General features: G+C 37.6%; 1 protein-coding gene across 1 annotated transcript; it reads right to left on the reverse strand.

Annotated features, from left to right (window-relative positions):
- Positions 1-505: 505 nt before the first annotated feature.
- Positions 506-2095, reverse strand: LOC145166115 (malonyl-coenzyme A:anthocyanin 3-O-glucoside-6''-O-malonyltransferase-like). The gene has a single exon (XM_079085048.1). The coding sequence runs from the start codon at positions 1974-1976 to the stop codon at positions 603-605; it is 1374 nt and encodes a 457-aa protein (XP_078941174.1). The 5' UTR covers positions 1977-2095; the 3' UTR covers positions 506-602.
- Positions 2096-13303: the final 11208 nt, after the last annotated feature.

The following is a 13303-nucleotide window of genomic DNA, read 5'->3' on the forward strand; positions in this document are numbered from 1 at the left end:
TATTTAATTTATTAGGGGTAATAAGTGAATATGGTATATCGACATGAATAATCAATTAGTTGCTTCTTTACTATTTCGCATTTGATTTGCATATCTTTTATTGTGTGTGATAATAAATGAAACAATCAAAACACACTACAAGAATAATGGTCGTTTTACCCAAAACTTTCATGTTAGAATGAAAAACACAAAAAAATTAAAAAATTAAAAAATTAAAAATTAAAAAAAATTAAAAATTAAAAATATCAATTAATGGGAAAGTGTAAAACAAAATCAAAACCTTAACGATTAAGCATATTTTAGTGTTGTATATAGAAAAAATTAATATATTAATGAACACTCTTTCTAACCTTGAACTGAGTTCATATTCATCTCATCTTTAAGATCATCCTACTTTTGGCTTTTTCCTTCACATACTGCACAAAATTTTGGTATTTAATCCGGTTGAAGAAGAACCCAAGCGTATAGTTCAAATTCGAAACGTTTAAAGAAGTTCTCATACAAATATGGATACTTGCAACTTTATTAAGAATTTTTTTTGATGATTTAGAAGAAACCAAAATAGTCTAACATTAATACACAGAAAAAAGCTCCGACGGGATTCAGTTCTCTAATCCGCCATTAAAGATATTCGCAAACGCCTCCATTTCCACACTCGAAAAACACAATCCAATTTCAACATCTTGTGTTGATTCTTTACATGCATTGATAGAAACCGATCCATTATAGTCAATCGAAACAGCTTCATACTTTTTCACCTTCCCCCATCCAAAATCAATGCCATAGAAATCGAGCTTCGGTGTCCCCGCAACACCAATCTTCCTCGCCGGAATCTTGAAACCATCGTGCCACCTCTCCACATCTTTCAAGATTCCGTCCTTATTTTTCACCATTTTGCTTATAGCCTCTCCGATGAACTTAGCAGCGATTACAGATCCATTTTCACCGGCTAAAACTGTGTTTTTTATGGTTGCGATACATGGCGCACCGCAGTTACCAAAATAGGTCGCCGGCACCGGCGGGTCAAAACGGGATCGACAATCGACGGTGAGAATGAACTGTTCTAACTCGTCTTCACCCTTTTTTTCTCCCATTTTGACTCGTGCTTTCGCAATGCAACTCCATATGTAACCACATGTTACTGTAAAAGATGATATGTATTCAAGTTCTGGCTGTTGGGTTAACACCCGTTTCTTCAATTGATTGATATTTGTTCGGGTTAACACGAATGTTGCCCGGACTTTATCAGAAGAACAAACAAGGGCAGGAGGTTGATAGAAAGTGTCAAGATTTGTTTTGTTCAACTTATTTTCATCTAATTTCGGGAAGTCAATCAATCTTTCGTAGATTGGTTGAGATCCAGTCGCTAAGAATGATTCATCTCCACCAGATGTAGCAATCGAACTCCAAGCTTTCAAGAAACCGAAACGGGTGTTGGCGTCACCGAGGCTATGATGATTCGTCATTCCGATGGAGATTCCGGCGTCCCGGAAAAACGTCACTTGGACGGAGAAAAGTGGGATTGAGACGTAATCAGATGCTTTCACGGCATTTCCCAATGGAGGAACGAGTGGATAGAAGTTTTCACATTTTCGTTGATGATTTCCTGATAAATCATCAAAATCAAGATTACATTCTGCGATAGTAAGAGTAACGGAATCACCTTCTACGTGTTGAATTTCTGGTTTTCTGATGACACCGGAAGTATTAGGATTGGGGAATACAATCAAATTGCCAACGAATGGGAAAAAGTGCTGAAGGGTGAGGGATAAAGAGTGTTTTAAATTGGGAACAATGGTTTCCATGAAATGGGATTTAGAGTGGGGGAACTCGTAGAAGAAAATATGGTGGACCGGAGGGAAGAGTAGCCATGTAATGTCGAAGAAAGTAAGCGGAAGTGAGCGGTGGCCAATGGTGGCCGGTGGTGGCGATATTTGGGAGTGTTCAAGAACTGTGAGATTGGGATCGGAAACCATTGGAACAATTGACACAGGAGTCAGGACATGGGTGGTGGGTGTTGACGGTGGAGGTGGCGGTGGTGCGTATGTATATATGGACGAAGTGGGGGTTAGAACAAGGTGGGGGTTAGGGGGGAAGGGGGAATTGTGTTCATGAATGAACGGTGGTTTGGTAGATGTTAGTTATTTGTTAAAAATAAATAAATAAATAAATAAATAATCTTAAGTTCTTAACTACAACTAGTTGTTTGCGGACATTTGATTGTTAGCAGCCAGATTTCCAATATATTCGTAATTTTTGTTTAGATAAAATTATGCAACTGATCCTTGTGGTTAAACAATCGTAGTAGTAAGGAAAATTATTAAAATTTCTATGTGGTTGGTTGCCCATGTGGTTTCAAATACTTGATCGTATGAGCTTTTCGATCACAAAAACACTTTTTTGTCTTTTTCATTTCATTTTTTAATTTCATTGTTGATTTTTATTTTACTGTTTTTTACTTGATCGTATGAGCTTTTCAATCACAAAAAACACTTTTTTGTCATCATCACCGTTAAGCATTGTTAATCGACGATGACGGTTCTTGTAACCGTAACACGATGGAAGTTCGTAACGGCAGCAAAACCTTTCAATTTCAATTTAACGACAACATCGTTGTACGCCGTCACAGTTTCCTTAGGTGAATCAAACGTCAATAGTGAAACTCGTTTCCATTTATTCAGAGCACAAATATTTGCCGCCCATCGTCCCAACGGCCTCCGACGAACTGATAATTGTGGGAAAAAGCCTCACGTGAGGTGTGTACGGTGTCAAGTCCCGTTAGGTACATAGGTGAATTTAAGAGTAATTTAGGACTAAATAACTAACACACCCCTCAGTTTGAACATAGCGTTTACAAATGTTTAAACTGTCCCGAAAATCTAAAAACAACTAAGTGGAAAGACCCTTAGTAAATATATATGCATACTCATAAGCTGAAGGCACATGCAAAATATGTGCATGTCCAATAGCAACACGTTCCCTAACAAAATATAAATCTATTCCCACATGCTTGGTACGTTGGTGTTGTACAGGGTTAGAAGATAAATACATGACACTCACAAACCGTAGCTTTAGATAATGGACAAGATAACTCAAGAAGAAGGTCACGAAGCCAAGCAACTTTAGCAACGACATTTGCAACCCCACAATACTCAGCCTCAGCCGAGGAACGAGAGACGACATGTTGTCGTTTGGAAGACCAGGAGATGAGATTAGTGCCAAGATAAACACAGAACTCGGAAGTGAACCGAAGAGTTTGAGGACAACCGACTCAATCAACATCAGAGTAAGAAACCAAGCAATCAATAAATGAGGGCCTAATAAAAAGACCATGAGATAAGGTACCCTGAATGAAACATCCCAAAAATATGGTCCAAAAATTTCGTTTTTAATTATTCATAAAACCATAAATACCATCCATCATCTAATAAAAACATAAGTAATGTATCTCAAATCATCATCATAAAATATTGTATCAAAATCATATGTCAAAATATCAGAGTCTAAAACATCTCAGGTTGAACAAATGGTGCGTGCACTGCAATCATCCCGAGCTCTTCCCTTTGCTACCGGAAGTACCTGAAACCAAAAATGAAAACTGTAAGCACAAAGATTAGCGAGTCTCCCCAAACTACCACATACCAAATAACATACAACTAGGAGACACGGGTCCCGCCCACACTCATGGAGATACGGGCCCCGCCCACACTCCGTTGGCTATAAGATACGGGCCCCGCCCACACTCAGTTAATAATCATACATACAAGTATCACACAGACAACAAGTATAGCTAAATCTTTTAATCAGTCATATATCCATGCTTAAGCTAAACTATGAGATATGGGCCCCGCCCACACTCGGCTAACTGGGAGATACGGGCCGACCTTGGTGCCTTAGACCCGTCCTACTGGAGGAAAACTCACCTCGCAAAGCTGACTGCTGAAATATCGAGTGAGGAATCTATGACGGCTGCTCCCACGACTCCCCGTCTATTATTATCACAATAACTCTTAATCAAAAACCTGATAATTCTCCTTAGGGTAAAATGACCACTTTACCCCTGGTCAAAGTCAACGCTTGGGTCAAAGTCAACCTTATGGTTGACCCAACTCGTCGAGTTGCTCCATCAACTCGTCGAGTCCTAGAACCTGAAATCACGATCTAACTCGTCGAGTCTCCCCCCGACTCGTCAAGTTCCAAGGCTACTTATAGTCGCGATCTACCAATTTAACTCGTCGAGTCCCTTCACCGACTCGTCGAGTTCTACCTTAAGCTAAAATGGGACAAACCAACTTAACTCGTCGAGTCCCTCTATGGACTCGCCGAGTTCCTCTGTCTGATTGAGCCATCTCAATGGATTAAGCTCCTACCCTTCAGATCTAAACTCCATACTTCACCTACACGTTGGGAATACACTTTTAAGGGCAAAGTTTCTAACTTTACCCGCTATTAGTCCTTCTTAATGGGTTTAGCTCAAACCCTAACTCTCTAGAACATAAATCTTGGTCCACAAGCCATAATACTCTAAACCAAAGCACACTATAATAGATCTAGGCCTTGGACATCATTTGGACACGTAAAGTTCCAAGCTTTCCTTCCATGCATGGCCTTTTAGGGCTAAAAAGACCATAATAACTCTTTTAAGCTTGCATGGGGCTTCCATGGTCATAAATTTTGCACCTTTATGCCATGGAACTCCTTCTAGATCCCAGATCTAAAATGTAAGTCACTTGGGACGTCCAACTCCCAAAGACCAAGGTTCTTGAACCAAAACCCTCATAAAAATGGAAGTAAGTAGATCTAATGAATGAATGATCAAGTTAGAGACTTGATTACCAGAAAGTCGTGAGGATGGAAGGAAATCCCTGGATCTACTATCTTCTCCTTGAACCTTCTAGCTCCTTCTTCTTCTTTAGGAACTAGACGTTACACTCAAGATAGCGAAGAATGCGCTTTAGGAAAAGAGGTAAGGTTCACACAAATCCTACATGAAGAGGCAGATTGGCTGAATGACATAAGCAATACCAGGACGCGTGAAGGTGAGATATTGTAGAGCACCAACAAGACTCCTGTAAAGAGTGGGATCAGAAACAGGGGTAACATAAGGAGATAGTTTGGATTTTGTGTCAGTAGGGGTACTGAACGAGCTGTAGGAGGACATATCATCACGCTATAGAATTTCCTTGGAAAAAGTAGTCTAAGATAAGAACAGACCCTTGTCAAGATGAGAAGCGGCTATACCACGAAAAAAGGAGAGAGGACCCAAGTCAAACATTAAAAATTCAAAGGAGAGATAAGAGATGATGCGAGAGATAAGAGAGGAAGAGGAGGTAATGAGGATAATATCATCAACATATAGGAGAAGAAAGATGTGCTTAGAACCGTTGTGGTAAGTGAATAAGGAACAATCTGAGAGACTACGAGTAAACCTAAGAGATGTGATGAGAACAGCAAAACACTGGTATCAGGCACGAGGGGCCTGTTTGAGACCATATAGCACCTTCCGAAGGCGACATACATGATGAGGAAAGGTGGGATGAACATACCCAGGAGGTCGTTTCATATATACCTCCTCAAATAGGTCACCATGGAGGAAAGCATTTTGACATCCATCTGATGAATGGGCCTATTTTTGGATATCACGATGCTCAGAACAATGTGAATTGTGGCGGGTTTGATGACCGGACTGAAGGTGTCATCAAAATCTAGGCCAGGAAACTAAGAGAAACCTTGAGAAACAAGGCAACCTTTATAGCGTTCAAGGTTACATTGTTGTCAAACTTATGATGATAGATCCAATGACTGAAGGTGTCATCAAAATCTAGGCCAGGAAACTAAGAGAAACCTTGAGAAACAAGGCAACCTTTATAGCGTTCAAGGTTACATTTGTTGTCAAACTTATGATGATATATCCAATGACAACCAACAATGTTGGCATGAGGAGGAGGAGTAACAAGTTACCAAGTGTGATTGGAGTGAAGAACAGCCATTTAAGAGTCCATATCTGCCTTCCAGTTTGGGTCACAAAGGGCTTGAGCAGTGGAGTGAGGGATGAGAGAAATATCAGCGATGACAGACAAGTTAAAAATATTTTTAAGTCAAAGAGATCCAGTGCACAAGCGAGTGACCATAGGATGGGTCGAAGGAGGAGGAGTAAGAGTAGAAGGAGTAGTGATGCGAAAGTACTACTACTAGGAGAAGCATATTCACTGGTAGGGTTCTTAGTAAGAGGAACAAAAGTGAGGATCAAGGGAGTAGGGAAGTAGAATCATTTGAATGAAAAGTGGATGGTTTGTCATGAAAGTTATAATACGGGAAATAATCTTCATCAAAATTGACATGACGATAGATTATTACACGTTGCGATATCAGGTCAAGATAGCGATATCCATGATGATCAGTGGAGGGGCCAAGGTAGACACAAGTAGAAGATCTAGGAGAAAGCTTGTGAGAAGTAGTGGAAAAGAGGGAACCGATGAGGGACGATAGGGTAGAGATCACCAACACTATCACATCTTTGGATAAAGCATCTGTGTTAAAATCCTTCATAATGAAACCAAAGGGGTCAAACGTTACAGAGACATAATTATCAGTGATGAATTTACGAACCGAAATAATATTTTTAACAATTTTGTTTGAGATAGACACATTATTTAAAGTTAAACGATTATGAGAGTGCATAAAAAAAGTTTGACCAATGTGAGTGTGACATCCCCATTTTCACGGCCAGAAAAGACCGATTTTGTTTATGCTTTATAAAAATCAGAGTACCTCTTTTAATAAAAATGTTGCGGAATTTGTTCCTAGAAAAACATGATAAATACGTTATCAAAGCATTTCCGAAGAAATGTATTTTTATCCATTTTAAAACATTTGGGATGTCATCGTCAATATAGAAACATAAGCATAAACAGAACTTACATTCATTTACACTAGTGATCTACATCTCTTTTAAATCCCTCTGTGTAAAGTAACTTCATATCGACACATGTGATACAAATAAGCTTGAGTGGGTCAGGTTGGGAAACCTGGTGACTACATAGGGTTTTCAACCCACAATAATATAATTATTATGTTTAAACATCAAACAATCAACCCAATTACCCATCCCCATTATCTACTTTACTCTTAAGGATCTACCCTAAGAATCAAATATTTCTCGTTCATTCATTCCTAAGGATCATCCTAAGGAATCGGCACGAAGTCCATCGTCACCGGGGTTTAGGCACTAAGTCTACATAGTCGCCAGGATTTATACTACAGACACTAAGTCCGCATAGTCGCCAGGGTTTTAGGCACTAAGTCTGCATAATCGCCAGGGTTTATACAACAGAAACTAGGTCCGCATAGTCGCCAGGGTTTTAGGCACTAAGTCTGCATAATCGTCAGGGTTTATACAACAGACACTAAGTCCGCATAGTCGCCAGGGTTTTCGCACCAAGTCTGCATGATCGCCAAGGTTTAGGCACCAAGTCTGTATGATCGCCAAGGTTTAGGCACCAAGTCTGCATGATCGCTAGGGTTTAGAGTACACCGGGTGAACACATCGTTCACAACACCTACAGGTTGCGAGTCTGCTAGTGTTCCACTGGACTGTCTAGAATAGTCTGTGACTGTCATCCATACTCTGCTAGATGACAGGGCCAGCATTTGGGAACAAGGCTTCTCACATCGTCCACCTCTCACCCTTACCTCATGGTCTATATCACCTCTCAACTCATCATCCAACTCATATTTCATCTACCATGTTTTACCCAACATATTATGTAGATATAAATACATATACAGTTTCAATCATATAAAACTTGTATAAAATCATTCATCCAACATAGATAGCAAGTATACAGTTTATATGCACACATAACACGTAATTTATATAAAATACTTCATATCTATGTGTAAGATGAAAGTAACTATGTACTCACTTGATAAGGTGGTGACTCAGTACTCGGACAACGCTTCATTTACTTGAAAATAATTTCCTTCGACGAAACCTACTATTATTACCACTAGATTTTAGTCTAATATTTACTGTGACTAATTATTAGTCTTATTATTATTATTAGACAAAATTACAAAAATGGTCCCTGTGGTTTGCCAAAAGTAACAAAGTCAGTCCCTATTAATTTTTTTATGCAAATGGCCCATGTGGTTTGCAAAACTTGCATAGATGGTCTTTTTTACTAACGCCGTTAGTATTCAGCCATTAGGGACTGAATTAGCAAGGGTATTTTCGTCTTTTCAAGTATAAAGGGACTGGATTCGCAATTTTGGGTAAACCATAGGGACCATTTTTGTAATTTTGTCTTAAAATGATAAAAATGAGGGGAGGAGGATTCGACCTTGGGACCTCCTTCCCCCCTCCTTGTATCGAGCCAAAGCTCTAACCAACTAGGTTAGAGCCAAACTTGTTATATAATTCCGAAGATTAATTAATATTATATAAAAGCGTAAATAATTAATAATAAAAAAAACATATTTAAAAAAAAAGTTAATAAAATAAAATATATTTTTAGCAAATTGTTAAAGAATATTTTTTACAAAAAATTTACTTGTTTTTTTACGTATTTTTTTTACATAAAATATTTTTTTAATGTATTTAAAAAAATACGTTTTCGTATACTATGTTATTACATTGTTATTGCTATGATCCTAAAACATATTTTTACGTTTTAATATAACGTAAAAATGTGTTTTAGGATCATAGCAATAACAATGTAATAACATAGTATACGAAAACGTATTTTTTAAATACATTAAAAAATATTTTATGTAAAAAATACGTAAAAAAACAAGTAATTTTTTTGTAAAAAATATTTTTTTACAATATACTAAAAATATATTTTGTTTTCTTAATTTTTTTTAAAATATGTTTTTTTATTATTATTATTAATTATTTACGCTTTTATATAATATTAATTAATTTTCGGAATTATATCACAAGTTTGGCTCTAGCCTAGTTGGTTAGAGCGTTGGCTGAATAAGGAGAGGGGAAGGAGGTCTCAAGTTCGAATCCTCCTCCACTCATTTTCTATTATTTTAAGACAGAATTACAAAAATGGTCCCTATGGTTTACCCAAAGTTGCAAATCCAGTCCCTTTATACTTGAAAAGAAGAAAATACCCTTGCTAATTCAGTCCCTAACGGTTGAATACTAACGACGTTAGTAAAAAGGGCCATCTGTGCAAGTTTTGCAAACCACAAGGGCCATTTGCATCAAAAAAAATTAATAGGGACTGACTTTGTTACTTTTGGCAAACCACAGGGACCATTTTTGTAATTTTGTCTTATTATTATTATAGAAGCGTTTAAACAATACTTTCCAACCACTATGTACAGACAGGGGCCAGACATAAAACACCGGAGGGCAGGACCATTTTGGCATATATCACTTCTGAAATCCAACAACCCTATGCGACCCATTAAACCAGATTCCCCGTACCGCGAGTAGTTAAAAAGATATTATAACGACACTTATATAAGTCATAATAATAGCTCAAATATTTATTATAAGTTCATAATAACAATACTAATTTTAAATATAAGCTATATTAAAATAGGGTAAGCATAACTTACTTACAAGGGGGTTTTAGCTAGGAGTCGGGCTCTGCAGGGGCAGAACTTCGTCGCTGAATCTTTCTAAGAAAGATTCGTGCAGCGCTCCAACGCTCAGTTTATATACTAAAACTACAGAAAGAGAAGTCGAATCACGAGGGACCGAAATGCTCGGGGGATAAGAAGAGAAAGACTCTTGAATCAAGAGAATGGTGCAATAAATATGAGAGTCCAAGCCTCTTATTTATAGTAATTGAATTTACAAAAATTACCCTCCATAATTACTTAATGACCTTATAGTTATATAAACGACTAAACACCCATTCATAATACTATTTTAAATAGATTTAACGATATTTGTACTAAACTAATGTCGAAAGTACTCAACACTAGTCTTATAATAACCGCATCTTCGATACCTTTCTAATGATATATACATTTGTATATATATGTGTACGTATATATGATTTATACTTTATTTTAATACGTAAATATGCTATTATAATTTGTAACTCGTTCATACGAACTCCATTTTTGACGTTCTTTATATCCACGCGTTGGTATTTACGAGTACTACAACTTTCATTTAGACGCCGTCATCTAATTCTCATTCTATCTCAGATTTACAAAATTGTATCGAATTTATCGCGCTCGAAGAGTAGGGACCAAGTTTCGTCCATATATTTAACATACGAGCACTACTCTCGACATTCTTTATATCCACGCGTAGGTAAAAACAAGATCTAAAACTTTCATTTAGACTCCGTCGGCTAATTCTCGATTGATCTTAAATTTAATAGTAGGAGGAGATTATACTGTTAAATGATACTGCAACTCTCATTTAGGTCGCGTAGGCCAAAAATCGCTCGAACTAAAATTCGAGTTTCGGGTCGTGCACTGCTATGTCAAATCTTAGAAAATTCATAACTTCCTCATACGAAGTCTGATTTGGGCGTTCTTTTTTTGTATGTTCTCGGTTTAACGTATACTACAAATTTTGTTTAGATCACTAAAGCTAAAAAGTTTTCTACCGTAAACTCACTATTTACGTCTCCCGGTGTCGTGCCAGTTTTGCCGTAGAAGTTCGTCGGATCATAACTTTTTCGATATAACTCGGATTTCGGCGTTCTTTATATGTACGGAACCCTTGTAACATATACTACAACTTGGTTAAGATTAATCCTTCTAAATAATCTTCCATCAAAAACTCATTTTTGATGTTCATCGTCTCTAAATTGACTAGCCCGGATCTACGGGCGTTACAGTGAGTGACGGCGAGTATAGCACCATTACCAATCATTATAGATTTAGATGTACACGGTGTTAAGGAAATCATGTTACCTGAATTGAAATACATATGAGAGGTGACATCTGAATCCATGTAAGCATTGTTTTCTGTAGGCGTTTGTACGGACATGGCTTGAACAACATATGCTAGATTAGTGAACTGCCGAGAAGTGGATTGTACATGGCCACCAAAAGAAGCACCACCGGAAAAATTGGGTTGTTGGAACGAAGCTGGAGGCTGTTGAGAAAAAAATCCAGAGTTTGTGTGATTTTGTTGAGGAGCCTGTCCGAGAGCAGGAGTTGCTGAAAGTGAGCTCGTTGCATAAGGTGGTTGCTGATAGTAAACAGACTGTTCGCCGAGAGGTTATTGGCAGAAAAGATGCGCATGCGAGGGAAACAAGGAAGCGAGCTACTACTGTGAGGATAAGGAAGCATACGGATGAGCAGATAACGTCAGCAGGTTAAACCCTAGAGAAGAGGCGTTGACCGATCACAATTAATTAGGGTTAAACCCTAGCTCTGATACCATTATAATTGTGGGAAAAAAGCCTCAATGTGAGGCGTGTATATCAGTATGTATATTATCAAATAAAGTTACAATAAGGTCCATAGTCTATACAAAAAGTATCAAAAATAGTATAAACTAACACGAACACCTTTAAATTTCTTCTCTATAAATCCTGACATTTCGGTCCTGCCCATCCTTCCATAGTCTCCTTTTCTTGTTACATTTCAGATCTATGTTGATTGAGCATTGATTTTTTTTAAAGGATTTTGTTGGAAATTGTGTTTAAGAGCTAAATGTAAGATTTTGATATATGTATTTGATCTGAGATCCATTTTTATAGTGGCTTTGATTTGTGGTTAGGAATTGATTTTAGTTTCACTTTTGATTTTAGCTTAACTCATGGAGGTTGTGGTTATGTTCGAGTATTTTGGCTGTCTCTAAATATCTGCTTGTTATGGTGTTGGTAAAAGTGAAGTTTTAATTGAGCATATAGGGATAGCTAATGGAAGTAAGGGTGAGGAAAGAAGATTGTGAAGAGATGGAGAGAGATACTTTATTTATTTTAATTTTTTTTAAATCAACTAAATTAAAAATCATTTAAGAAAAATCTAAAAGAAAATAAAATTAACAAAAAGGTCTCTTTATAAGTTTGGGTTAATGACTTAGGAGGGTAATTAGGTTTACAGTTTGTCCGCATTAGGTCACTAAGGTTTTTTTTGTGCGCATAAGGTCACTAAGGTTGTTATTACCGTTTAAAAATAGTTTTTTACCGGTTTCTCCCTGTTTAGCTTAGTTGGCAGCTTACATGTCCGGTGGCATGCCTATAACCACCCCATATTTCTCGTGCCCTAAATTGAAGAGTTGAATAAGAACAGAAAAAGATGTCGCAAGCCTCCATCGCCTCCACCTCAAACAACCAAATCATGTGCTACTGTGGGCTATTTTAAAAACTCTATTTTAAAAACTCTACCACAGTTATGACTTCATATAAGTGACTTAATCTGAAAAGTCATTTCCTCTTGCATCCAAGAAGCCCACAACCGAAAAGGACATGTAGGTTCTTTATCTTTGCAACACTTCACTAAAAGTCTGTTTTTATCATTCTTTTCATACCACAAATCATAACCATGCTTAACAGCATAGTTGGTAAGACATTGTTTAAGTTCAGCAAAATTGGTGAATTTCATACCTAACACAGGAGCCATTTCATCCCATTGTTGCTCAGAATTGTGCACAGGGTATACAGGTGGTAGTTGCTCAACTTTAGACTCTTTTTCCTCTTCAACATTTGGGCAAAGTTTGTTCAAAAACCTGTCTTTCTTCTGAATAGTTGATGTTGCCCTTTTCATCGAAAAATCCTCATCATCCACCTCGTGTTCCCAACACTCTTTATCTAGTAACATTGAATCAACATCTTCATCTGCGTTGAAGTTGGTACATCTTCAACTTCAGGCTCTTCCATTTCAATCCAGTCAAACAGGGGTTCATGAAAATGGTCCACATACACAGTTACTTTCTTTTTCTCATGAAGACACTCAAGAAATTCATGGTAATCACATTCGTTCTGCAATGTGGCCAATCCTTGACACAATGTTTGGCCATCTGGACAATAGTATACATCTTTGCACATTCCTCTAGTAATCACGTTGAGGTGAGCAATGAATTCAGCATACCCCTTCCCCCTGAAATCGGCGTACATTATCTCCTTTTTATCTGGATCAAAATAGATAAATGGTTTTTTGATGAACATCCTGTTGTACTGGACTTCAACGACCGGTGTATCATGTTCAGCCATCTGATCGTGGATTGATCGAAGTAAGAACAGTGGGTGGGGACGATCGAGTGAGAGTGAAGAGAAAGTGAGTGGGGATTCGTTTTGCCCTAATTTAAGGAGAAGAAATATACATTAAATGTCACCTAATAATCCACGTAATGGCCTAATAACCACGTAAC

This window comes from Lactuca virosa, chromosome 3, assembly GCF_052849685.1.
Source record: "Lactuca virosa cultivar CGN04683 chromosome 3, Lactuca_virosa_CGN04683_v6, whole genome shotgun sequence".
Taxonomy (NCBI): Eukaryota; Viridiplantae; Streptophyta; class Magnoliopsida; order Asterales; family Asteraceae; genus Lactuca; species Lactuca virosa.

Coding starts and splice junctions, on each gene's coding strand:
- LOC145166115 (XM_079085048.1), bottom strand. CDS start 1,976: ATGGTTTCCGATCCCAATCTCACAGTTCTTGAACACTCCCAAATATCG.